The 27,500-nt window shown below is 48.8% G+C and overlaps 2 protein-coding genes across 2 annotated transcripts in view; one reads left to right on the forward strand and one right to left on the reverse strand.

The window, feature by feature from the left end:
- camk1da (calcium/calmodulin-dependent protein kinase 1Da) overlaps window positions 1-27,500 on the forward strand; it is a 59,842-nt gene that overhangs the window by 26,579 nt on the left and 5,763 nt on the right. Inside the window, exons 3-7 of the mRNA XM_055653519.1 lie at window positions 6,414-6,552; window positions 9,502-9,628; window positions 16,669-16,744; window positions 21,231-21,343; window positions 24,282-24,360. Of these exons, the coding sequence (XP_055509494.1) occupies window positions 6,414-6,552; window positions 9,502-9,628; window positions 16,669-16,744; window positions 21,231-21,343; window positions 24,282-24,360 (534 nt within the window). The remainder of the gene's footprint in view (window positions 1-6,413; window positions 6,553-9,501; window positions 9,629-16,668; window positions 16,745-21,230; window positions 21,344-24,281; window positions 24,361-27,500) is intronic.
- The window catches only part of ccdc3a (coiled-coil domain containing 3a), a 58,914-nt gene continuing 56,513 nt past the window's right edge, over window positions 25,100-27,500 (reverse strand). Inside the window, exon 4 of the transcript XR_008725260.1 lies at window positions 25,100-25,184. The gene's annotated coding sequence lies outside the window, so the exon portion shown is untranslated. The remainder of the gene's footprint in view (window positions 25,185-27,500) is intronic.

Below are 27,500 nucleotides of genomic sequence, written 5' to 3' on the forward strand. Positions count from 1 at the left end.
TGTGTGTGTGTGTGATGGTCTGGGCTGCGTCCACAACTCGCTGCAATTTCTCGTGGCCTTGTACGGAGCCGTTCCCAGACCGTGTTGTGACATGTCCCGTTAAAACGCTCTCTACGCCGCATGTGTAGACGTCGGTGAGAGTTGTTGGGGGACATGCGGAACTTCCTAAACCTTCTAATGAAGTAGAGGCGTTGATGTGCATTCTTGGCCATCGCTTCCATCTGGCTGGTCGAGACATTACTGGTGACATTTACTTCTGGGAAGATTCCAGCTTCCACACTTCCTCTCGTTGTGAAAACACCTTCCTTGTTTGAACTGTGGATGAGATGCAGAGATTTGCTCGGACCGGAGTGGTTTCATTGCATATCTGATATAATGAATTCAACTTGCATCCGTTTACAAAATCTAGTGCTGCAATTAACTTGTCGTTTCACTGAGTGCAGTTTCCTTGTTTGCATCTAATTACAGTGCGGAGCTCACCGTTAACCTCTCTGTCTGATGCTGTGATGCTGCCAGCCTCACCCTGCCCATTCACAGTGTACAGATACAGGATAAAGGGACTAACGTTTAGTGCAAGGTAAAGCGCGATCAAAGATAGTACGAGGTCTCCAATGAGGTAGATAGTAGTTCAGGACCGCTCTCTAGTTGGTGGTAGGATGGTTCAGTTGCCTGATAACAGCCGGGAAGAAACTGTCCCTGAATCTGGAGGTGTGTGTGCGTTGGTTTTCACACTTCTGTACCTCTTGCCCGATGGGAGAGGGGAGAAGAGGGAGTGGCCGGTCCTTGAATATGTTGCCACAGAAGGCTGTGGAGGCCAAGCCAATGGACATTTCTAAGACGCACATCTACAGATTTTTGATTAGTACGGGTGTCGGGAGATATGGGGAGAAGGCAGGAAGGAGAATGGGGTAGAGAGGGGGAGATAGATCGGACATGATTGAACGGCAGAGTAGACTTGATGGGCCGAATGGCCTAATTCTGCATCCTAGTAATATGGATAGATGATGTTTCACGGCAGGCAACCCTTCTTCAGACATCACTGTTCAAGACGCTTTCCTGTAATGGACAAGGAGCATTTAGAAAGCTATTGGGCAGATGTCCAAAATCTTCGGAAATGCTTTCAGATTTTGTGTCCACAATCATTTGGGAGAGTTTCCTTCAGTAGTTGCAAAGTTGTCCATTTGTATTTTCCTTATCGAATCTCTTAATCATCTTGTTTAAGAAAGAACTGCAGATGCCGGAAAAATCGAAGGTATTCGAAAAATGCTGGAGTAACTCAGCGGGTCAGGCAGCATCTGTGGAGAACATGGATAGGTGACGTTTCACAGAGTGCTGGAGTAACTCAGCGGGTCAGGCAGCATCTATGGAGCTAAGGAAATAGGCAACGTTTCGGGTCGAAACCCTTCCGGGTTTCGGCCCGAAACGTTGCCTATTTCCAGAAGGGTTTCGGCCCCGAAACGTTGCCTATTTCCTTCGCTCCATAGATGCTGCTGCACCCGCTGAGTTTCTCCAACACTTTTGTCCAAGGCATACTATTAGCCTCAGGACAAGTGGCCAAACTGCAGAGACACACACATGGTTTCCAGAACGTTAGTTGTTGCATCTCTGTGGGACCGGATGTGAATTCCATCCGTCTCTCCTTTAAAAAAAAAAATGTTGCTCTCGAAACTATGGGAAAGGTCGGCACTCTTCGAAAGCAAACGCTGCTTCCTGCAGTCAGAGTCTGTGCGAGATTCATCGCCCATGTAGGTAATGGAACTAAAGGTGGGCACAGAGTGTTGGAGTAACTCAGCGGGTCAGGCAGCATCTGTGGAGAACATGGATAGGTGACGTTTCACAGAGTGCTGGAGTAACTCAGTGGGTCAGGCAGCATCTGTGGAGAACATGGATAGGTGACGTTTCACAGAGTGCTGGAGTAACTCAGCGGGTCAGGCAGCATCTGTGGAGAACATGGATAGGTGACGTTTCACAGAGTGCTGGAGTAACTCAGCGGGTGCAGCAGCATCTATGGAGCTAAGGAAATAGGCAACGTTTCGGGTCGAAACCCTTCCGGGTTTCGGCCCGAAACGTTGCCTATTTCCAGAAGGGTTTCGGCCCGAAACGTTGCCTATTTCCTTCACTCCATAGATGCTGCTGCACCATAACTCAGCGGGTCAGGCAGCATCTGTGGAGAACGTGGATAGGTGACGTTTCACAGAGTGCTGGAGTAACTTTCTCACCAGGGACTAACTCTACTGAACGTTTTTCCTTCTATTATTTATTATGTAAAAGAATATGTGTGTTATGATTGTGTTTATAATTTGTTTGGTTGTTTTGTTTTTTGTCTTTTGCACAAAAGTCCGCGAGCATTGCCACTTTCATTTCACTGCACATCTCGTATGTGTATGTGACAAATAAACTTGACTTGACTTGACTTGACTTGACTTGACTTAACTCAGCGGGTCAGGCAGCATCTGTGGAGAACATGGATAGGTGACGTTTCGGATCGGAACCTTCTTCAGTCTGAAAGTAGAGGTGGGAGGGTTAAACCGTAGGCGACAGATGACCCCAGGAAGGGTGGAGCCCACAATGGCCCATTGTTGGCTGGGGAAGGTGTGACAAAAACCCAAATTGTCATCCATCCCTTCTCTCCAGAGACACTGCCCGACCCGCTGAGTTACTCCAGCATTTCATGTCCATCTACTGATATAATTAGTTTAACAGAGGTGATTAGTTTAACTGGGCATCGTGTTCAGCACGGACATTGTGGGCCGAAGGGCCTGTGCTGTACTGTTCTCTGTTCTATCTAAGATAACAAAAGTTGCAGTTAGAAGGAGTTGTGTGGATGGGAAGTTGGTTTCATGGCTCACTGCTTCCTCCCTGTGGAAATAGATGGTATTGCAATATTCTGGTGTGGGAAGGAACTGCAGATGCTGTTTTTTACCGAAGGTTTGACAGTCAGTGGGTCAGCCAGCACCTATGGAGAACATGAATAGGTGATGTTTTGGGTCAGGACCCTTACATGAGACCCGAGGGTCCCAACACAAAACATCACCCATTCCTTCTCTCCAGAGATGCTGCCCGTCCCGCTGAGTTACTCCGGCATTTTGTGTCTGTCTTCGGTGTAAACCAGCATCTGCAGTTCCTTCCTACACGTGTGGTTCTTTCCTACACAAGGTGGCACGGTGGCGCAGCAGTAGAGTTGTTCCTCACAGCGCCAGAGACCCAGGTTCCATCCTGCCTACGGGTGCTGTCTGTACGGAGTTTGTACATGTTTCCCGTGACCTGCGTGGGTTTTCTCCTGGTGCTCTGGGTTCCCCCCACAAAGATGCACAGATTTGTAGGTCAATTGTAAATTGTCCCTAGTGTGTGCAGGATGGTGCTAGTGAGCGGGGATCGCTGGTCGGCGCTGAATCGATGGGCCGAAGGGCCTGCGAGGTCATTGAAATTAACGAGGCATTGACATTGACAAGGCATTGAAATTGACAAGGCATTGACATTGACAAGGCATTGAAATTGACAAGGCATTGAAATTGACAAGGCATTGGCATTGACAAGGCATTGACATTGACAAGGCATTGAAATTGACAAGGCATTGACATTGACAAGGCATTGAAATTGACAAGGCATTGACATTGACAAGGCATTGAAATTGACGAGGCATTGAAATTGACAAGGCATTGACATTGACAAGGCATTGTCATTGACAAGGCATTGAAATTGACGAGGCATTGAAATTGACAAGGCATTGACATTGACAAGGCATTGACATTGACAAGGCATTGAAATTGACCAGCGATCACTTAGATCAACACTTAACTCTATGAAACATTGTCATTTTAGCTTGCGGTGACAAAAGTATATCTTTAGCTGTAAAAAAGAACTTTGTGTTTGATTTACAGAGTGACCGCTAGGTGGTCAGAGTGACCCCGTTACTCGGTTATAGTGGACGATCAGCAATAACCATTATAACCAGATACATCCAGAACCAGGGGTCACAGTTTAAGAATAAGGGGTCAGCCATTTAGGACTGAGATGAAGAAAAAATGTTTTCACCCAGAGAGTTGCGAATCTGTGGAATTCTCCTCCACAGAAGGCAGTGGAGGCCAATTCACTGGATGTTTTCAAGAGAGAGTTAGATTTAGCTCATTGTGCTAACGGAATCAAGGGATATGGGGAGAAGGCAGGAACGGGGTACTGATTTTGGATGATCAGCCATGAGCATATTGAGTGGTGGAGGTGCTGCTCCTCCAATGGCAGTGCTGGCCCGAAGGGCTGAATGGCCTCTTCCTGCACCTATTTTCTATGTTTTCCATAACGAGGGGTTACGGTATGTGTGTGTGTGCATTCTCACGCTGCCTTGCCCCCCGAGGATTGAGGTCCTAATCTCCAGAGCCTTGTGTCTGTCACGTTACATAGACATCTGAGCAGCTGTGCTGCTGGAGGGCGTCTCTGCACGGACCAATCCCAGCGGGAGTGTGGTTGATGCTGTGGGAAGAACATCTAATCTGCGGTCCCCCTCGTGACACGGACCAGTCCTTGTGGGCCCCATATTGGCGTCCAACTCGAGCGACCGCTGACCTCCATGTTATTGAAGGCCTTGGGGCATCTGTAGAGACCTGGACCGTGCCCAGAATCCCACCACGAGGCGCCAGAGAAGACCCAACCCCACAGTTTGTTCATTTGGGAAAAACGTTTGGCCAGTCTCACCTTCAACGTGCCAATAACGTGCCGTCTGTCCATGGACCCCCACGTGAAGCATCGGAGGTCATTGCCTACAGGGAGGTTGCGATACACCGTGGTGTTAGAGTTGCTGCCTCAAGGACCTGTCCCACTTGGGCGACATTTTCGGCGATTGTCGTGGCGTGGTCGTGGCGTGGTCGTGGCGTGGTCGTGGCGTGGTCGTGGCGTGGTCGTGGCGTGGTCGTGGCGTGGTCGTTGCGTGGTCGTGGCGTGGTCATGGCGTGGTCGGGGCGTGACGCAGGGTGACACATGTGGTGACGCGCCGTGCCACCCCTGGAATTTAGAATGTTCAAAACCTTCAGGCGACATCTGGGTGCCTTATCAATAGACAACAGGTGCAGGAGGAGGCCATTCGGCCCTTCGAGCCAGCACCGCCATTCAATGTGATCATGGCTGATCATCCCCAATCAGTACCCCGTTCCTGCCTTCTCCCCATATCCCCTGACTCCGCTATCTTTAAGAGCCCTATCTAGCCCTCTCTTGAAAGTATCCAGAGAACCTGCCTCCACCACCCTCTGAGGCAGATAATTCCACAGACTCACCACTCTCTCTGTGTTTCCTCGTCTCCGTTCTCATCATGTCGTGCTCCCTGTCACACGCTGATGTACGCTGCCCTGCGGGTGACGACCGCTGGCGCTGGTATATAAAACGCCGACTTATCCGTCTAAAAAGTTATTGGTCCTTAGATTTATTGCAGATAAGTTAAATTCCAACGTGATTATTACACTTCGGTGAAACCTTCTTGCGCTGTGAAGGCGGGTGACGGGGAGTGTCGTAGCTCGACGTGTCGGTGGCGCGGAGCGTTGTACAACTTGACAGTCTCTAGGGCGACAGTCGCTGACATTCGCAGTCGCCGAAAAAATGTCAAAGTGCGACAGGCCCTTTACAGAGCCAGAGAGCTTGAGTGTAGTTTACCGTCCCAGTGTGTACCAAGGTACAGTGAAAAGCTTTTGTTGCGTGCTAACCAGTCAGCGGAAAGACAATACATGATTACAATCGAGCCGTCCACAGTGTACAGATACAGGATAAAGGGAATAACGTTTAGTGCAAGGTAAAGCCAGTAAAGTCCGATCAAGGATAGTCCGAGGGTCTCCAATGAGGTAGATAGTAGTTCAGGACCGCTCTCTGGTTGTGGTGGGATATCAGTCAGTGAAAATGACTGATATCCAACCACCATCCCTTCTTCAGACCCTTCTTCTGGTTTCGTCTGGAAATAGGCAACGTTTCGGGCCGAAACCCTTCTGGAAATAGGCAACGTTTCGGGCCGAAACCCTTCTGGAAATAGGCAACGTTTCGGGCCGAAACCCTTCCGGGTTTCGGCCCGAAACGTTGCCTATTTCCTTCGCTCCATAGATGTTGCTGCACCCGCTGAGTTTCTCCAGCACTTTTGTCTACCTACCGATATCTGATGAGAAGGAATGGGCGATGTTTCGGGTTGAGACCCTTCTTCATGTCTCGACCCGAAACATCGCCCTTCCCTTCTCTCCAGAGACGCTGCCTGTGCCGCTGAGTTACTCCAGCGTTTTGTGTCGACCCTCGATGTGAACCAGCATCTGCAGTTCTTTCTTACACATCTATTCACTGTTGTGTAACGTTAGTACTTCCACCAGTGTAAAGCACTTTGGCCAACGAGGGTTGTTTTGACCTTTCACCTCCCCCCCTTTAACCTCTCACCCTCTGCCTCTTCCCAGGGTATCGGGGGGTGAACTGTTCGACCGCATCGTGGAGAAGGGATTCTACACGGAAAAAGACGCCAGCACGCTGATCCGGCAAGTCTTGAACGCCGTCCAGTATCTCCACAAAATGTGTATTGTTCACCGGGACTTGAAGGTAGGTCCCACCGTCACTGACCAGGACTGGAGATGAAAGGGGGTGGCCAAAGCACAGGGGGGGAGGGGCCAAAGAACAGGGGGAGGGACCAAAGAACATGGGGGGGGGGAGGACCAAAGAACATGGGGAGGGGCCAAAGAACAGGGGGAGGGGCCAAAGAACAGGGGGGGGAGGGACCAAAGAACATGGGGAGGGGCCAAAGAACAGGGGGGGACGGGGCAAGGTGGAGGAAAGTCAATCGAACGATCGATCGATTGATATTTTCTTGATACTTATTCATAAGGTCATAAGTGATAGGAGCAGAATTAGGCCATTCGGCCCATCAAGTCCACTCCGACATTCAATCATGGCTGATCTACGATGAACGTTTGTCGGCGCTGGGCTGGAGTTTAGAAGGATGAGAGGGGTACAAATTGAAACTTACCGAATAATGAAAGGCCTGGATAGAGTGGATGTGGAGAGGATGATTCCACTAGTGGGAGAGTCTAGGACCAGAGGTCACAGCCTCAGAATTAAAGGATGTTCTTTTAGGAAGGAGATGAGGAGAAATGTATTTAGTCAGAGGGTGGTGAATCTGTAGAATTCTTTGCCACAGACGGCTGTGGAGGCCACAAGTCAGTGGATATTTTTAAGGCAGAGTTTGATGGATACTTGATTAGTGCGGGTGTCAGAGGTTATGGGGAGAAGGCAGGAGAATGGAGTTAGGAGGGAGAGATAGATCAGCCATGATTGAATGGCGGAGTAGAGTTGATGGGCCGAATGGCCTAATTCTACTCCTATCACTTATGACCCTAAGTCTACTCCGCCATTCATTTATGGCTGATCTATCTCTCCCTCCTAACCCCATTCTCCTGCCTTCTCCCCATAACCCCTGACACCCGTATTCCTTGGAGCGCAGGAGGGTGAGGGGTGATTTATAGAGGTGTACCAAATCATGAGGGGGGTGGCGGGGTGGATCGGTTAAATGCACAGAGTCTCTTGCCCAAAGTAGGGGATTCTTGAACCAGCGGACATAGGTTTTGGGTGAGATAGTTGAAGCAGGTGCCATCGCAATGTTTAAGAAATATTTAAGCTAGGTAGTGTAGGAAAGAACTGCAGATGCTGGTTTAAATCTAAGGTAGACGCAAAGTGCTGGAGTAACTCAGCGGGACAGGCAGCATCTCTCGAGAGAAGGAATGGGTGACGTTTCGGGTCGAGACCCTTCTACACTAGTCCCACCCGCCTGCGTTTGGCCCATATCCCTCTAAACCTGCCCTATCCATGTACCTGTCTAAATGTTTCTTAAATGTTGCGATAGTCCCAGCCTCAACTACCTCCCCCTGCATCAAAGGGTTTGAACCCAAAACATCACCCATTCCTTTTCTCCACAGATGCTGCCTGACCCCCTGAGTTACTCCAGCACTCTGTGAAACGTCACCTATCCATGTTCCCCACAGATGCTGCCTGACCCGCTGAGTTACTCCAGCACTCTGTGAAACGTCACCTATCCATGTTCTCCACAGATGCTACCTGACCCGCTGAGTTACTCCAGCACTCTGTGAAACGTCAGCTATCAATGGAGTCCACAGATGCTGCCTGACCCGCTGAGTTATGGTTCAGCAGCATCTATGGAGCGAAGGAAATAGGCAACGTTTCGGGCCGAAACCCGGAAGGGTTTCGACCCGAAACGTTGCCTATTTCCTTAGCTCCATAGATGCTGCTGCACCCGCTGAGTTACTCCAGCACTCTGTGAAACATCACCTATCCATGTTCTCCACAGATGCTGCCTGACCCACTGAGTTACTCCAGCACTCTGTGAAACGTCACCTATCCATGTTCTCCACAGATGCTGCCTGACCCGCTGAGTTACTCCAGCACTCTGTGAAACGTCACCTATCCATGTTCTCCACAGATGCTGCCTGACCCGCTGAGTCACTCCAGCATTCTGTATTTAGATGAAGTGTAGATGGGGCATGTTGGCCGTTTCGGGCTAGTTGGGCCGATGGGCCTGTTTCCATGCTGGATCATTCAACGAGGGGCTATGTTTGAGTTGACCAGAGTGGTGTTTCGGTCAATGTAGGAATGTTTTGACCAGGTGGTTTGGTTGAGGGCCACACATCACCCCATCACGTGGACTCAACATATGGAGTCATTCACTTGGCAACCTAATGCTGGTATTAGCCGCTCAGACCACAGTTCACTGACGGGGGTGATAATCCCATCACACTGGATTATGTTGCCAATATATCTTCATTCATCAACATCATGGCTCCGTCTCGTTAGATCAAGCGATCAAAGACTGAGACACACTGCTGAAACATGATGCCACACGCTTGTCCAGCTGTGATCAGACGATCTATTATCCTGAACAACCACAGCCAGAGGTCCTTGGAAATGCACATTTCCAAGAAATTCAGATCATCACAGGATTTCAACTTGAAACAGGGAGATTTAGTTCAGAGATACAGCGCGGAAACAGGCCCTTCGGCCCATCGAGTCCGCGCCGACCAGCGATTCCCGCACATTAACTATCCTACACACACTAGGGACAATGTTTACATTTACACCAAGCCAATTAACCTGCAAACCTGTACGGCTTTGGAGAGTGGGAGGAAACCGAAGATCTCGGAGAAAACCCACGCAGGTCACGGGGAAGGGAGAGTGTTTTATTGTCCTGTGTCCCAGATAGAACAACGACATTCTTACTTGCAGCAGAGGCGTTGACTATGAACTAAACTGTGCTGTGTGGCGTTTAAGAGACTTTTGGATGAGCATATGGACATGCAGGAAATGGACGGATATGGATCATATGCAGACAAGGAATTTAGTTTAATTTGGCATTGTGTCCCAGCACAGGCATCGCGGGTGCCGAAGGGCCTCTTCCAGCGCTGTAATGTTCTCACTTCCGTGTCTCACGCAGTCCAAATGAAAACGGTTGTGTGTGTTTTTTCTTCTCTGATCTTTACTCAGCCAGAAAACCTCTTGTACTTCAGCCCGGATGAAGAGTCTAAAATAATGATCAGCGACTTTGGTTTGTCCAAGATGGAGGGTTCGGGTGATGTCATGTCCACCGCCTGTGGTACCCCCGGCTATGTTGGTGAGTGGTGACCTACAGTAGCTCAATGGATCAATGGTCAATGGTTAATTGGTGCAAGGTTACATTGGTTCATTGGTTCAATGGGAGAATGGTTCATTAGATCAATGGTTCAATGGTCAATGGTCCAATGGTCAATGGTCATTGGTTCAATGGTCAATGATCATTGGTTCAATGGTCATTGGTTCAATGGTTCAAAGGTCAATGGTCATTGGTTCAATGGTCAATGGTCATTGGTTCAATGGGACAATGGTTCATTAGATCAATGGTCATTGGTCATTGGTTCAATGGTTCAATGGTTCAATGGTCATTGGTTCAATGGTTAATGGTCAATGGTTCAATGGTTCAATGGTCATTGGTTCAATGGTCATTGGTTCATTAGATCAATGGTCATTGGTCATTGGTTCAATGGTTCAAAGGTCAATGGTCATTGGTTCAATGGTTAATGGTCAATGGTTCAATGGTCATTGGTTCAATGGTTCAAAGGTCATTGGTTCAATGGGACAGTAGTTCATTAGGTCAATGGTCAATGGTCCTTGGTTCAATGGTTCAAAGGTCATTGGTTCAATGGTTCAATGGTCAATGGTCATTGGTTCAATGGTACTTTATTGTCACATGTACGGGCAGATGGGGCTGGTCAGCCTGGGAAGGCGGTCCATCTAGGAACGGGAAAACTCTGATTGAAAACCTCCACTGCCTTGTGGCCATATCCAATCATGGAAAAGTCTCCAGGAGTAAACCTCAAGACAAATCTGTAGTCGAAGCCCCTAAGGCAGTTTGTCGTTGTCTACAACCTCGCTCTGGCAGCTCCTGCGATGGCGCTGGTGCCAAACTGTAACGGCCCTGCTGTTCCTTTGGATCGATCAGCGACGTGGAGAGGGGGGGACGTGCTGCATGGGCAACAGCTTGTCCTCCATATGACATCGATCGCCCAGGCTTGCATCCAACCACACATCACCCATGGTCAGTCATGACCGAGGGGAGCCTCCTACCTAGAGTATAGTGAAATTGTCAATGTCCACTGCCCCCCTGGCCTTAAAGCTATGCCATCCACTATTTCCACTGGGAAAAAAAGATTTTGACTGTCTACCTTATCTATAATCTCACAACTCCTGCCAGTAACCCCTGGCATTCCAGATAAACCAATCCCAGTCATTCCAACCTCTCCCTATCACTAATATCCCCTAATCCGAACATCCTTTCGGTATTCCTCCACTGCACCCTTTCCAAAGCCTCCACATCCTTCCTGACCTCGGGTGCTGTCTATGTGGAGTTTGCGCATTCTCCCTGGGAACTGCATAAAACTAGTAAGATGGGTAATCTATGGTCGGTCTGGACTCGATGGGCCGAAGGGTCTGTTTCCATGCTGCATTACTCTATGACTACAGATGCTGGAAATGTTTAGAGGGATAGGTCGTAAGGTCATGAGGAATAGTAGTAGAATTAGGCCATTCGGCCCATCAAGTCTACCCTGCCATTCAATCATGGCTGATCTATCTCTCCCTCCTAACCCCATTTTCCTGCCTTCTACCCATAACCTCTGGCACCCACACTAATCAAGAATCTATTTATCTCTGCCTTAATTATATCCGTTGACTTGTGGCCTCCACAGCCGTCTGTGGCAATGAATTCCAAAGATTCACTCGTCACCTATCCATGTTCTCCACAGATGCTGCCTGACCCGCTGAGTTACTCCAGCACTCTGTGAAACGTCACCTATCCATGTTCTCCAGAGATGCTGCCTGGCCCGCTGAGTTACTCCAGCACTCTGTGAAACGTCACCTATCCATGTTCTCAACAGATGCTGCCTGACCCGCTGAGTTATGGTGCAGCAGCATCTATGGAGCGAAGGAAATAGGCAACGTTTCGGGCCGAAACCCTTCTGGAAATAGGCAACGTTTCGGGCCGAAACCCGGAAGGGTTTCGACCCGAAACGTTGCCTATTTCCTTAGCTCCATAGATGCTGCTGCACCCGCTGAGTTACTCCAGCACTCTGTGAAACGTCACCTATCCATGTTCTCCACAGACGCTGCCTGACCCGCTGAGTTACTCCAGCACTCTGCATCCCTCCCCGTAGCTCAGACCTTCATATCCCGGCAAAGTCCTCGTAAATCTTCCCCGCACTCCTTCCAGCTTTACGACATCGAGCCAGACTCCATAAATCCCAGCGTGATATCCTGATGAAATTCAAAAATCCCATTATATTATCCCAGGCTTATTCTGATGCTCTGATGAAATATCCACGGAGCGATGATCCCAGCTTGGGATCGCAAACCTGCTTTGGGTCAACTATCTTCCTGTGGTTGCAATTAAAAACCAAGTAACAATTCCGGGGAGATTAAGGCAAATTAGGGCAGATTCTCTGCACACGGGCCAGACGCAGCGGAACAAAAATTAGGTCAGCCTTTCACCAGTTGCTTTGAATTACCAGGCTGATTATTTGCAGATCCTAAACCTGCTTCTCATCCCCCTTGCTCTTGCCACAAGGAACATTACTTCACATTAAAAAAAAACCCTGACTTTATTTCTCTGTTGAAACGGCGACAGGGAATAATCATTCTCAGACTCCCTCCCCTGCTGCCAGGATTATTGCCTTGGATCCGATCCCAATCCCAGCGAGGCATCTCAGTCAGTTCTAGGTTTAGAGATAGAAACATAGAAACATAGAAATTAGGTGCAGGAGTAGGCCATTCGGCCCTTCGAGCCTGCACCGCCATTCAATATGATCATGGCTGATCATCCAACTCAGTATCCCGTACCTGCCTTCCCTCCATACCCCCTGATCCACAAGGGCCACATCTAACTCCCTCTTAAATATAGCCAATGAACTGGCCTCAACTACCCTCTGTGGCAGAGAGTTCCAGAGATTCACCACTCTCTGTGTGAGATACAGCGTGGAAACCGACCCTTCGCCAGACCGAGTCAACGCCGACCAGCGATCACAATGGTCAATGGGTGCAGGAGTAGGCCATTCGGCCCTTCGAGCCAGCACTGTCATTCAATATGGCTTCCTCTTCTTGTTGCGTATAGTTGCACAGCCTAAAGTTGTAGGACAACTCGTTCTATTTGATCTTATTTGATGGTGCAAGGCGGGTCGATCGCATTCATCGAAACAGGGTGGACCACGTGAAGGTTGCAATCTCCTCCCCCCTCTTCATGGCTGATCATCCACAATCACTACCCCGTTCCTGCCTATTCCCCATATCCCCTGACTCCGCTATCTTTAAGAGCCCTATCTAGCTCTCTCTTGAAAGCATCCAGAGAACCGGCCTCCACCGCCATCTGAGGCAGAGAATTCCACAGACTCACAACTCTCTGGGTGAAAAAGTGTTTCCTCGTCTCCATTCTAAATGGCTTACCCCTTATTCCTAAACTGTGTGGCCCCTGGTTCTGGACTCCCCCAACATCGGGAACATGTTTCCTGCCTCTAGCGTGTCCAAACCCTTAATAATCTTATATGTTTCAATAAGATTCCCTCTCATCCTTCTAAACTCCAGAGTGTATAAGCCCAGCCGCTCCAGTCTCTCAGCATATGACAGTCCCGCCATCCTGGGAATTAACCTGGTAAACCTACGCTGCACTCCCTCAATAGCAAGAATGTCCTCCCTCAAATTAGGGGACCAAAACTGCACACAATACTCCAGGTGTGGTCTCACCAGGGCCCTGTACAACTGCAGACCAGCCTTATCCTACACATCAGAGACAATTTACAATCTTATCGAAGCTATTTAACGTACAAAGCTTCAGGAAGGAACTGCAGATGCTGGTTTACACCGAAGGTAGACACAAAATGCTGGAGTAACTCAGCGGGTCAGGCAGCATCTCCAGAGAGAAGGAATGGGCGATGTCTGTCTTGACTCAAAACACCACCCGTTCCATCTCTCCACAGATGCTACCTGACCCGCTGAGTTACACTATTCCAGCATTTATCTTCCACCTATAAACATGCACGTCTTTGGAGTGTGTGTGGAAACCGGAGCACCTGGAGAAAACCCACGTGGTCACGGGGAGAACGTGCAAACTCCGTACAGACAGCACCCGTAGCGGGGATCAAACCTGAGCCTCTGCCACTATGGGTTTCTCCAGACAAATATGCTGGAGTAACTCAGTGGGTGCAGCAGCATCTATGGAGCGAAGGAAATAGGCAACGTTTCGGGCCGAAACCCGGAAGGGTTTCGTCCCGAAACGTTGCCTATTTCCAGAAGGGTTTCGGCCCGAAACGTTGCCGCCCCTAATATAGTGTCCAACTTGCCCACACCGACCAATGTTTCTTAAACATTGCAATAGTCCCAGCCTCAACTACCTCCTCCAGCAGCTCGTTCCATACACCCACCACCCTTTGTGTGAAAAAGTTACCCTTCAGATTCCTATTAAATCTTTCCCCCTTCACCTTGAACCTGTGTCCTCTGGTCCTCGATTCCCCTACTCTGGACAAGAGACTCTGTGTATCTACCCGATCTATTCCTCTCATGATTCTGTACACCTCTATATGACCACAACTCAACCATGCTCCAAGGAATAGAGACCCAGCCTGCTAAACCTCTCCCTGCAGACCTTCGGACTAACTTGAGACTATCTTATCTCTGCCTTAAAAATATCCGCTGACTTGTGGCCTCCACAGCCGTCTGTGGCAATGAATTCCACAGATTCACCACCCTCTGGCTAAAGAAATTCCTCCTCATCTCCTTCCTAAAGGAACATCCTTTAATTCTGAGGTTATGACCTCTGGTCCTAGACTCTCCCACTAGTGGAAACATCCTCTCCACATCCACTCTATCCAGGCCTTTCGCTGTTCGGCAAGTTTCAATGAGGACTTCCCCTCATCCTTCTGAACTCCAAGTTCAAGTTCAAGTGAGTTTATTGTCATGTGTCCCTGTATAGGACAATGAAATTCTTGCTTTGCTTCAGCACAACAGAACATAGTAGGCATTGACTACAGAACAGATCAGTGTGTCCATATACCATGATATAAATATACACACACATGAATAAATAAACTGGTAAAGTGCAAATAACAGAAAGTGGTTATTAATAATCAGAGTTTTGTCCGAGCCAGGTTTAATAGCCTGATGGCTGTGGGGAAGTAGCTATTCCTGAACCTGGTCATTGCAGTCTTCAGGCTCCTGTACCTTCTGGTATGTTAGCTTTCATTGCAAAAGGATTTGAGTATAGGAGCAGGGAGGTTCTACTGCAGTTGTACAGGGTCTTGCTGAGACCACACCTGGAGTATTGCGTACAGTTTTGGTCTCCAAATCTGAGGAAGGACATTATTGCCATAGAGGGAGTGCAGAGACGGTTCACCAGACTGATTCCTGGGATGTCAGGACTGTCTTATGAAGAAAGACTGGATAGACTTGGTTTACACTCTCTAGAATTTAGGAGATTGAGAGGGGATCTTATAGAAACTTACAAAATTCTTAAGGGGTTGGACAGGCTAGATGCAGGAAGATTGTTCCCGATGTTAGGGAAGACCAGGACAAGGGGTCACAGCTTAAGGATAAGGGGGAAATCCTTTAAAACCGAGAGAGGTGAATCTCTGGAACTCTCTGCCACAGAGGGTAGTTGAGGCCACAGTTCATTGGCTATATTAAAGAGGGAGTTAGATGTGGCCCTTGTGGCTAAGGGGATCAGGGGGTATTGAGAGAAGGCAGGTACGGGATACTGAGTTGGATGATCAGCCATGATCATATTGAATGGCGGTGCAGGCTCGAAGGGCCGGATGGCCTACTCCTGCACCTAATTTCTATGTTTCTATGTTTCTACCTGAAGGTAGCAGGGAGATGAGTGTGTGGCCGGGATGGTGTGGGTCTTTGATGATACTGCCAGCCTTTTTGAGGCAGCGACTGTGATAAACCTCCTCGATGGAAGGAAGGTCAGAGCCGATGATGGACTGGGCAGTGTTTACTACTTAAACTCCAGCGAGTTACAGGCCCAGTGCCGTTCAGAGTTCCACTATGCACATGGTGAAACTACATGAACTGGGCTCCAAGTTGCATTTCACTACCCAATAAAATATCACTCCACTTTAGTATCAGTTGAGAACTGCTGCCTTGTAGACTGGAGACACCATTGAGATTAAAGGCATGAAGGAAGTATTCGCTGATTTACAACTTGTGGTGCATTAAATGGGACGTCTGCCAGAGTAGTTTTGGAACGCTAGCCCGCACGTGTGAATGGAAGCCAAGGTTCTTATCCGATTATTTTTTTTGTTGGTTCACATGCTTGATCAATGGTGTTTTATCATGAATGTTTTATTATTATTAATGTTCAGTGTTTTCTGAGTCATTCGTAGCTGTCACTGTATGTCATGTTGGTAGACAAAAATGCTGGCGAAACTCAGCGGGTGCAGCAGCATCTATGGAGCGAAGGAAATAGGCAACGTTTCGGGCCGAAACCCAGAAGGGTTTCGGCCCGAAACGTTGCCTATTTCCAGAAGGGTTTCGTCCCGAAACGTTGCCTATTTCCTTTGCTCCATGGAGATGAGAGATGAGAAAATCATTTTTCACACAGAGAGTGGTGAATCTGTGGAATTCTCTGCCACAGAAGGTAGTTGAGGCCACAGTTCATTGGCTATATTTAAGCGGAAGTTAGATGTGGCCCTTGTGGCTAAAGGGATCACGGGGTGTGGAGAGAAGGCAGGTACGGGATACTGAGTTGGATGATCAGCCATGATCATATCGAATGGCGGTGCAGGCTCGAAGGGCCGAATGGCCTCTACTCCTGCACCTATTTTCTATGTTTCTATGTTTCTATTTCCAGAAGGGTTTCGGCCCGAAACGTTGCCCATTTCCTTCGCTCCATAGATGCTGCTGCACCCGCTGAGCTTCTCCAGCATTTTTGTGCACCTTCGATTTTCCAGCATCTGCAGTTCCTGTATGTCATGTTGTTACTTGTGGGCGGAGCACCAAGGCAAATTCCTTGTATGTGAATACTTGGCCAAGAAACCTACTGACTCTCTCTGAGCCTGGTCTGCTGGGAATGATGGAAGTCCAGTGCCTGCTTTAACCCCCTTTACAATCTATTCTCCTTCTTCTCTTCCACAGCTCCAGAGGTCCTTGCCCAGAAACCCTACAGCAAGGCAGTCGATTGCTGGTCTATCGGAGTCATTGCTTATATTCTGTGAGTATGTCACCTCTCGCCCAACGTGGCAATGGATATCAACACACAGGGCTGTCCATCCCGCAAAACATAGGAGCAGAATTATAGACAATAGACAATAGGTGCAGGAGTAGGCCATTCGGCCCTTCGAGCCAGCACCGCCATTCAATATGATCACGGCTGATCATCCCCAATCAGTACCCCGTTCCTGCCTTCTCCCCACACCCCCTATCCTTAAAAGCCCTATCTAGCTCTCTCTTGAAAGCATCCAGAGAACCGGCCTCCACTGCCCTTTGAGGCAGAGAATTCCACCGACTCACAACTCTCTGTGCGAGAAAGTGTTTCCTCGTCTCCGTTCCAAATGGCTTATCCCTCATTCTTAAACTGTGTGGCCCCTGGTTCTGGACTCCCCCAACATCGGGAACATGTTTCCTGCCTCTAGCTTGTCCAAGCCCTTAATAATCTCATATGTTTCAATAAGATCCCCTCTCATCCTTCTAAACTCCACAGTATACAAGCCAGGGGGGGGGGGGGGGGGGGGGGGGGGGGGGGGGGGGGGGGGGGAGGAGATACGAGAGGAAGGGGATCGATGGGGAGACATGCGGAGGGGGGACGAGTGTTTGAAGGGGGGTTATTATTTTGATTTTCTTTGCGTTAGACTCCTGTTTTGTTACATCTCTGCTGCCTGACAGATGTGGCATTCCTTGGTTTATTTTATGGGTCTCCCAATCCACATTTCCCTGGTAGGTTTTGGAATTCATAAATTCCCTTTCCTTCTCCCTAATGTTTTCTGCCAAGGCCATTTTTCATACACATTGCATTTAATTTCCTGTTTCTCCCTGTGATAATTTTTACAACATACAGCCTTTGTAATGTCAACAATTTCCCTTGGTTTCTCCAGCCTGTTCCTCTTTACATTCATTCATTCAAATCATTTTCTTCCATTTCAACAACCTTCCAGCCCTTTAGAATCGGCTCCTGAAATATACTAGACTTTGGGATTGTGTACTCTGGAGTTTAGAAGGATGAGAGGGTATCTTATTGACACATATAAGATTATTGAGGGTTTGGACACGCTAGAGGCAGGAAACATGTTCCCGATGTTGCGGGAGTCCAGAACCAGGGGCCACACAGTTTAAGAATAAGGGGTCGGCCATTTAGAACGGAGACGAGGAAGCACTTTTTCTCACAGAGAGTTGTGAGTCTGTGGGATTCTCTGCCTCAGAGGGCGGTGGAGGCCGGTTCTCTGGATGCTTTCAAGAGAGAGCTAGATAGGGCTCTTAAAGATAGCGGACGGAGTCAGGGGATATGGGGAGAAGGCAGGAACGGGGTACTGATTGGGGATGATCAGCCATGATCACATTGAATGGCGGTGCTGGCTCGAAGGGCCGAATGGCCTACTCCTGCTCCTATTGTCCATTGTCTATTTTATTCCCTGTTATGTCCTCTCTTCATTTTAAACATCCTCGTAAACACTAAACCCTCCCCACCCATACAAAATATTTGCACCATCTGCCCAGTACTGTCTCCCCGTGACCTGCGTGGGTTTTCTCCGGGTGCTCCGGTTTCCTCCCACACTCCAAAGAAGCGCAGATGTGTCGGTTTAATTGGCTTGGTATTATTGTAAATTATCCCTGGTGTGTGTGTAGGATAGTGTTAGTGTGCGGGGGTCGCTGGTCGGCGCGGACTCGATGGGCCGAAGGGCCTGTTTCCCGCGCTCTACCTCTAAAGTCTAAAGCAGAAATGTGTGAAAGAGTCAGTGAGGCTTGAACGGCAAACCCCAGGCCCTCAAGCTGATTATTGTCCGAATTAAACTCTGTTAAAACCTCAGGCACCCCTTGGAGTTCTGTGCAGGGGTGAGGTGTTGCATTAACTAGTTCCAAACTTTTCATGGAAGTTGGATGTTTTGTAAACTACCTCATATTCCCACAGAAAATAGCAGCAAAAAGAGGTAATGTTCACCATATGAGATCCGCCAGCCGAACCTCCCCCTTCAACTTTTATTGCTATTTCCATCCTTATTTTATCATTTTTCATGCAATTATTTTATCAGCGTTTTTTGTGCTTTCCATGCAAGGGATTATTCAACTCGAATTAAAGGAAAGTGCATCAGAGAACATCTTAACAAACTGCCCCGACCCGAAACGTCACCTATTCCTTCTCTCCAGAAATGCTGCCTGACCCGCTGAGTTACTCCAGCACTCTGTGAAACGTCACCTATCCATGTTCTCCACAGATGCTGCCTGGCCCGCTGAGTTACTCCAGCACTCTGTGAAACGTCACCTATCCATGTTCTCCACAGATGCTGCCTGGCCCGCTGAGTTATGGTGCAGCAGCATCTGTGGAGCGAAGGAAATAGGCAACGTTTCGGGCCGAAACCCTTCTGGAAATAGGCAACGTTTTGAGCCGAAACCCGGAAGGGTTTCGGCCCGAAACGTTGCCTATTTCCTTAGCTCCATAGATGCTGCTGCACCCACTGAGTTACTCCAGCACTCTGTGAAACGTCACCTATCCATGTTCTCCACAGATGCTGCCTGACCCGCTGAGTCACTCCAGCATTTTGTGTCTAACTTAAGTTTATCATTAACATACATGTGGACAAAGCAGGTTTCACATGATTCAAGAGGTCATTTATCACGAGCGGCACAGTGGCGCAGCGGGTAGAGCTGCTGCCTCACAGCGCCGGAGACCCGGGTTCAATCCTGACTGCGGGTGCTGTCTGTACGGAGTTTGCACGTTCTCCTCCGGGTGCTCCGGTTAGTTGGTTTTGGTTGTCCCTAGTGTGTAGGATTGGGGTGATCACTGGTCAGTACGGAATCGGTGGGCCAAAGGGCCTGTTTCCGTGCTGTAAACTCAGCGGGTGCAGCAGCATCTATGGAGCGAAGGAAATGGGCAACGTTTCGGGCTGAAACCCTTCTTCAGACTCAAACTAAACTCTATCCAGTACCCTAACAGATGAAGTCCTGGATGCCAAAAGCTGTCTTCTCCACCCTATCTACCTGTGCCACCACTTTAAGGGGACCATGCACTGGAACTCCTGGACCCTGGTAACATCCTTGTAAATCTTGACTGCTCTCTTTCTTCTTATGGGAGCGGAATTAGGCCATTCGGCCCATCAGCTCTACTCCGCCATTCAGTCATGGCCGACCTATCTCTCCCTCCTAACCCCATTCTCCTGCCTTCTTCACATAACCCCAGACACTAATCGAGAATCTATCTATCTCTGCCTTAAAAATATCCACTGACTTGTGGCCCCCACAGCCGTCTGTGGCAATGAATTCCACAGATTCACCACCCTCTGGCTAAAGAAATTCCTCCTCATCTCCTTCCTAAAGGAACGTCCTTTTATTCTGAGGCTAGATTATTCTATTATTTCTTTATTATTATTATTTCATTCTGACACTATTTATGTTAAGAAAGAACCAAGCAGAATCTAATCAAGAAAGTGCCTCCTGAGCTCCAAGGAATAGAGTCCTAACCTGCCCATCCTCTCCCTGCTGCTCAGGCCCTCAAGTTGCTGGCAACATCCTTGTGAATCTTCGTACATCGGTTGAGAGGCTCAGATGTCTAATTTTAGCTTCCTGACATTTTTGTGGAATAATAATAGCGATTTTAGATCCACATTTACTGATTACAATGAGTTCTGGTATGCGTGCAACGCAGAAAACTAGTGTATCACATAACTGATGACCTGGTGCCAGATTGAGAAATCGGTGGTTAGTTTTTTTCCTATATGTGGAAATGTTGCTTTAGACTTCAGAGATAGAACGTTTAAACAGGCCCTTCGGCCCACGGGGCCTGTGCTGACCAGCGATCACCCTGTATACTAGCACTATCCCACACACTGGGGACAATTTACAATATTCACCGAAGCCAATTAACCAACAAACCCGCACGACTTCGGAGTGTGGGAGGAAACCGGAGCGCCTGGAGGAAACCCACGCAGGTCACGGGGAGTACATGCAAACTCCGTACAGGCAGCACCCGTGGTCAGGATTGAACCTGACGCTGTGAGGCAGCAGCTCTACCCGCCGCGCGAGCGTGCCGCCCCTAAATGTGGGAAATGAGGATGAGTGAGGGGAAAATAACCTCCTCACATCCACACATGGAATCGCTCTGCCAAACATACACACCACGGACACATTGCCTCTGGAAGCTGGCATCTCCCATCCTTGGTGTTTCTTGCGATAATGAAGCATTTCATGACTTGTCTGACCTCCAGCCGTCAGAAAGTGGAGGGGCCGAGTTATTTATGATGAGCTACGAGCCCCAAAAATAGGTGAGATAGTGTGCGGGGATCGCTGGTCAGAGTGGGCTCGGTGGGCCGAAGGGCCTGTTTCCATGCTGTATCTACAAACGGAAAAAAACAAAAACTAAATGTTGCTGATATATTTGTTCTAAATTCACTTGGGCCGTACTATATGAGTGAGGAGAGACAAGGTATCTCTAAACCAAACTAAACTAAAACCTCATTATCAATGCTTGGATTTTTCTTTGTCCTGCTCAGGTTGTGTGGCTATCCGCCATTCTACGATGAAAACGACTCCAGACTCTTTGAGCAGATACTGAGGGCAGAATACGAGTTTGACTGTCCGTACTGGGACGACATCTCTGAATCTGGTAGGTTGCCAATGGTCAGTTTGTAAATTCATGTGGGTGGCGAGGGTGTGAGAGGCATGGCCATCTGCATCACCACCATCACCACCACCACTAGCATCACCATCACCACCACCATCACCACCATCACCATCACCATCCACCCTGGTCACCCTGCACCACTCTGCTCACATTCCTCCAGCTCTCATAGAGTCAGAGTGATACATCGTGGAAGCGCGCCTTTCAGCTCAACTTGCCAACAGCAGCCAACATGTCCCACCTACACAAGTCCCACCTGCCTGTGTTTTACCCACATCACTCTAAACCTATCCCATCCAACTACCTGCCCAGCCATTGTGCCAGTCCCTGCCTCAACTACGTCCTCCGGCTGCTCATCCCATCCACCCTCCACCCTTTGTGTGTAAAAGACATCCCTCAGATTATGGACCAGCTGCAGGCAGCGGGGATTAGTTCAACTTGGCATCATAGAGGGAGCGGACATTGTGGGCCCAAGGGGCTGTTCCTGTGCTGTACCGTTCCATCTTCTTTCTTCAACGATAAGGCAGGCCGCAGGAGTTGAAGACGTCACTATTTTCCCTTTTGTCCGTGTGCCAAGATGCCTCAATCATTCTTGTGTGTCTGAGCTTTGCACCGGGAACCATCTCTGTTGTGTCTCTGACTCCCGACTAGTGGGAGGTAATTCTATTTTTAAAACTCTGGGGGGAGGGGGAATTAATTAGCCGCTGCCAATTTGTCCAAATGCCAGCGAGCAGAATTATTTGTTAACGCAGAAGAAGATAAATACTGTCTCAAAATTCAAGCGAGCGAGCGAGCCGGATTTATGCACCCGGCTGACATTTGTTCAAACATTTCTTTTAAGTTTTGCCAACTGCAGTTGAACACATTCTGCCATTGACTGCTTCAAATAGGTTTGCGTACCTTGAGAAGTGGCGGCAGATTAGGGCAACAATGTTGTCACAGGCGAGATCATGTCTCGCGTCGATAAGGTTCAAACGTTCGATGCTTTCCCCACCACTGCGTACGGCGTGCACAGCCTAAAGTTGCAGGACAACTTATTTAAGAAGAAACATAGAAACATAGCAATTGGGTGCAGGAGTAGAGGCCATTCGGCCCTTCGAGCCTGCACCGCCATTCAATATGATCATGGCTGATCATCCAACTCAGTATCCCGTACCTGCCTTCTCTCCATACCCCCTGATCCCCTTAGCCACAAGGGCCACATCTAACTCCCTCTTAAATATAGCCAATGAACTGTGGCCTCAACTACCCTCTGTGGCAGACAGTTCCAGAGATTCAACACTCTCTGTGTGAAAAAAGTTCTTCTCATCTCGGTTTTAAAGGATTTCCCCCTTATCCTTAAGCTGTGACCCCTTGTCCTGGACTTCCCCAACATCGGGAACAATCTTCCTGCATCTAGCCTGTCCAACCCCTTAAGAATTTTGTAAGTTTTGTAAGAAGGAACTGTGCAGATGCTGGAAAATCGAAGGTAGACAAGAAAGCTGGAGAAACTCAGCGGATGCAGCAGCATCTATGGAGCGAAGGAAATAGGCAACGTTTCGGGCCGAAACCCTTCCGGGTTTCGGCCCGAAACGTTGCCTATTTCCAGAAGGATTTCGGCCCGAAACGTTGCCTATTTCCAGAAGGGTTTCGGCCCGAAACTTTGCCTATTTCCGGAAGGATTTCGGCCCGAAACGTTGCCTATTTCCAGAAGGGTTTCGGCCCGAAACGTTGCCTATTTCCAGAAGGGTTTCGGCCCGAAACTTTGCCTATTTCTGGAAAGATTTCGGCCCGAAACGTTGCCTATTTCCAGAAGGATTTCGGCCCGAAACGTTGCCTATTTCCTTCGCCCCATAGATGCTGTTGCACCCGCTGAGTTTCTCCAGCTTTTATGTCTACCTTGTAGGACAACTTGTTCTATTTGATCTTACTTGATTGTGCACGCCGGGTTTGATTGCATTCGTCGAAACAGGGCGGACCACGTGAAGGTTGCAATCTCCCACCTTTAGAGATACAGCATGGAAACAGGCCATTCGGCCCACCGGGTCCACGCTGCCCACCGATCTCCGCACACCAAAGGGCCTGTCCCACTTGCCGATTTTTCTCCGGCGACTGCCTCAGTCATTGACTGATGTATCAGGGTCGGCGAAAGATTTTGAACGTTTCAAAATCCAGCAGCGACAAAAAAAATATGGCGACACTTGAGGAAACGCCGCGCGTCAATATCTCGTCACGCCGCGACTTTTTCGTGTGACCTGATATGTCAGTCAATGATGCCGGCAGTCGCCGAAAAAATCGCCGTGGGACAGGCCCTTTAGTGTGCGGGGATCGATGGTCGGCTTGGACTCGGTAGGCCGAATGGCCTGTTTCCGTGCTATATCTTTAAAAACTGGGGTGGAAGATTGCAAGCTCCACCCTGTTTCGACGAATGCAATCAACCTGGCGTGCACAATGAAATAAGATGGAATAGAACAAGTGGGGCTGGCCCTTTTACACTATCCTACACACACAAGAGAGAACCAATGTACATATTCTACCGAAGCCAATTAACCCACAAACCTGCAGGAAGGAACTGCAGATGCTGGTTTAAACTGAAGACAGACACAAAAATCTGGAGTAACTCAGGCTGCATCTCTGGAGAGTGGGAATTCTGAAGAAGGGTCCCGACCCATTCCTTCTCTCCAGAGATGCTGCCTGTCCTGCTGAGTTACTCCAGCTTTTTGTGTCAACCTACAAACCTGTACGTCTTTGGAGTGTGGGAGGAAACCGGAGCGCCCGGAGAAAACCCACGGGGAGAATGTACAAACTCCGCACATACGGTGCCCTAGGTCAGGGTGGAGCCCGGGTCTCTGGCGCTGTGAGGCAGCAGCTCTACCCGCTGCACCACCATTGAAATCTCATCCCACCGGGCGAATGGTTTATTGTCACCTGTCCTTTCTTTCAGCGAAAGATTTCATCAAACGCTTAATGGAGAAAGACCCCAACAAACGCTACACGTGTGAACAAGCATTGAGACATCCGTGGTGAGCCTGTTTACATTCCTTTTGCAAATGATTACAATCTCGATGAGGGATCAACAGGCTAATTCCCAGGATGGCGGGACTGACATATGATGAAAGAATGGATCGACTGGGCTTGTATTCACTGGGATTTGGAAGGATGAGAGGGGATCTCGTAGAAACATAAAACATTCTTAAAGGTTTGGACGCAGTGCTGAATCAAAGGGCCGGATGGCCAACTCCTGCACCTATTGTCTATTGATGGCTAGATGCAGGAAAAATGTTCCCGATGTTGGGGGAGTCCAGAATAAGGGGTAGACAAAAATGCTGGAGAAACTCAGCGGGTGAGGCAGCATCTATGGAGAGAAGGAATAGGTGACATTTCGAGTTTCACCTATTTCCTTCGCTCTGTAGATGCTGCCTCACCCGCTGAGTTTCTCCAGCATTTTTGCCTACCTTAGATTTTTCCAGCATCTGCAGTTCTTCCTTAAAGAATAAGGGGTAGGCCATTTAGGACTGAGATGAGGAAAAGCATTTTCACCCAGAGATACACAAAAATGCTGGAGAAACTCAGCGGGTGCAGCAGCATCTAGGAGCAAAGGAAATAGGCAGCGTTACAGGCCAAAACCCTTCTTCAGTTGTGGATCTGTGGAATTCTCTGCCACAGAAGGCAGTGGAGGCCAATTCACTGGATGTTTTCAAGAGAGAGTTAGATTTAGCTCCTAGGGCTAACGGAATCAGAGATATGGGGAGAAAGCAGGAACGGGGAACTGATTGTGGATGATCAGCCATGGTCATATTGAATGGCGGTGCTGGCTCGAAGGGCCGAATGGCCTCTACTCCTGCACCTATTGTCCACGATTCCACGTTTCCTGCTGATCCTATCTGTATCTCGCACGACTGCGAGAATTCCGCTGACGGACACAATTACTTTGATTTGCGGTTCAAGTGATGCTGACACATTAGCTTTCTGCAAACCGTTACAGGCTGGGATTAAACATCAAAGACTAGAGGGCGCAGCTTTAAGGTGAGAGGGGCAAAGTTTATAGGAGATGAGCGGGGCAGGTTTTTTTACACAGAGGGTGGTGGGTGCCTGGAACGCGCTGCCAGGGGTGGGGGTGGAGGCAGATACGATAGTGGTGTTTAAGAGGCTTTCGGATGCGTGCATGGATATGCAGGGAGTGGATAAGTTTATGTTAAGTTTGTTATTGTCACGTGTAGCGAGATAGCGAAAAGGATTTTGTTGCGTGCTATCCAGTCAGTGAAAATATTATAATTGGTTACAATCAAAACATTGACAGGGTACAGATACAGGATAAAGTTCAGTAAAGTCCATTTGAAGATGGTTTGAAGGTCTCCAATGAGGTAGATAATAGTTCAGGACCGCTCTCTGGTTGTGGTAGGATGGTTCAGTTGCCTGATAACAGCTGGGAAGAAAATATCCCTGAATCTGGAGGTGTGTGTGTGTTCGTTTTCACACTTCTGTACCTCTTGTCCGATGGGAGAGGGGAGAAGAGGGAGTGACCGGGGTGAGACTGGTCCTTGATGAGTCTGCTGGCCTTGCCGGGGCAGCGTGAGGTGTAGATGGAGGCGATGGAAGGGAGGTTGGTTTGTGTGTTTGTGTGATGGTCTGGGCTGCGTCCACAACTCTCTGCAATTTCTTGTGGTCTTAGATGGAGCTGTTCCCAAACCGTGCCGTGATGCGTCCCGATAAAAAGCTCCCTACGGCGCATCTGTAGAAGTTGGTGAGAGTTGTGTGGGACATAGTGAACTCTCTAAGGATGTAGAGGTGTTGCAGGCAGAGCAATTAGTTTAACTTTGCATCATGCTCAACATACACATTGTGGGCCAAAGGGCTGGTTCTATCTCTAAACTAAACTATATTCTACACTCTGTATCTTTCCCTTCACTCTAACTATTGTGCTTGAGTTTGTAGAAACTAGATGCGGGTTGACCAAGGAAAGTCAGAGTGCTGGAGTAACTCAGCGGGTCAGGCAGCATCTGTGGAGAACATGGATAGGTGACGTTTCATAGAGTGCTGGAGTAACTCAGCGGGTTAGGCAGCATCTATGGAGCTAAGGAAATAGGCAACGTTTTCGGGCCGAAACCCAGAAGGGTTTCGGCCCAAAACGTTGCCTATTTCCATAAGGATTTCGGCCCCGAAACGTTGCCTATTTCCATAAGGATTTCGGCCCCGAAACGTTGCCTATTTCCTTCACTCCATAGATGCTGCTGCACCATAACTCAGCGGGTCAGGCAGCATCTGTGGAGAAGATGGATAGGTGACGTTTCACAGAGTGCTGGAGTAACTCAGCGGGTCAGGCAGCATCTGTGGAGAACATGGATAGGTGACGTTCCGGGTAGGAATCAGTCTGAAGAACGGTCCCGACCCAAAACGTCACATATCCATGTTCTCCACAGATGCTGCCTGACCCGCTGAGTTACTCCAGCACTCTGTGAAACGTCACCTATCCATGTTCTCCACAGATGCTGCCTGACCCGCTGAGTTACTCCAGCACTCTGTGAAACGTCACCCAAAACGTCACATATCCATGTTCTCCACAGATGCTGCCTGACCCGCTGAGTTACTCCAGCACTCTGTGTCTGTATGTACTTGAATTTGACTTGATTGTATTTATTTATGTATAGTATTACCTGGACCATAGAGCAGTACTGTACAGGATCTGGCCATTCGTCCCATGGGTGCTGTCTGTACGGAGTTTGCACGTTCTACCTGTGACCTGTGTGGGCTTTCTCCGGGTGCTCCGGTTTCCTCCCACACTCCACAGGTCACCGAAGTGTTGAAAATCCAGCAACGACCAGAAAGACGCTACGACTCTTTGGGCGACTGAGGAGACGACTCTCGACCGTACAGGTGACATGTCGCGGGGTGAAGCCCGTATGGCCGTGCGTAGTCGCCCCTTGTTCTGGTCGCCGCTGGATTTTCAACATGTCGAATATTTTACGGCAACCCGCAGCGGCTAATGACGAAATCGCTGAAAAAGTCGTGTAAGTGGGACAGGCCCCTTACGGCGGTAAGATTAGTAAATGGTCTCCGTTTCTGCGGAAACTGCAGTAGACAAGCCAGAACCAGCGCAGGCACGGTCTAGCTGTGAGTCCTGTCGAGAGCTGGAATCGCTTAAAGAGTTATCTGCACTCCGTCA

Source organism: Leucoraja erinacea, chromosome 22 (assembly GCF_028641065.1).
Source record: "Leucoraja erinacea ecotype New England chromosome 22, Leri_hhj_1, whole genome shotgun sequence".
NCBI lineage: Eukaryota > Metazoa > Chordata > Chondrichthyes > Rajiformes > Rajidae > Leucoraja > Leucoraja erinaceus.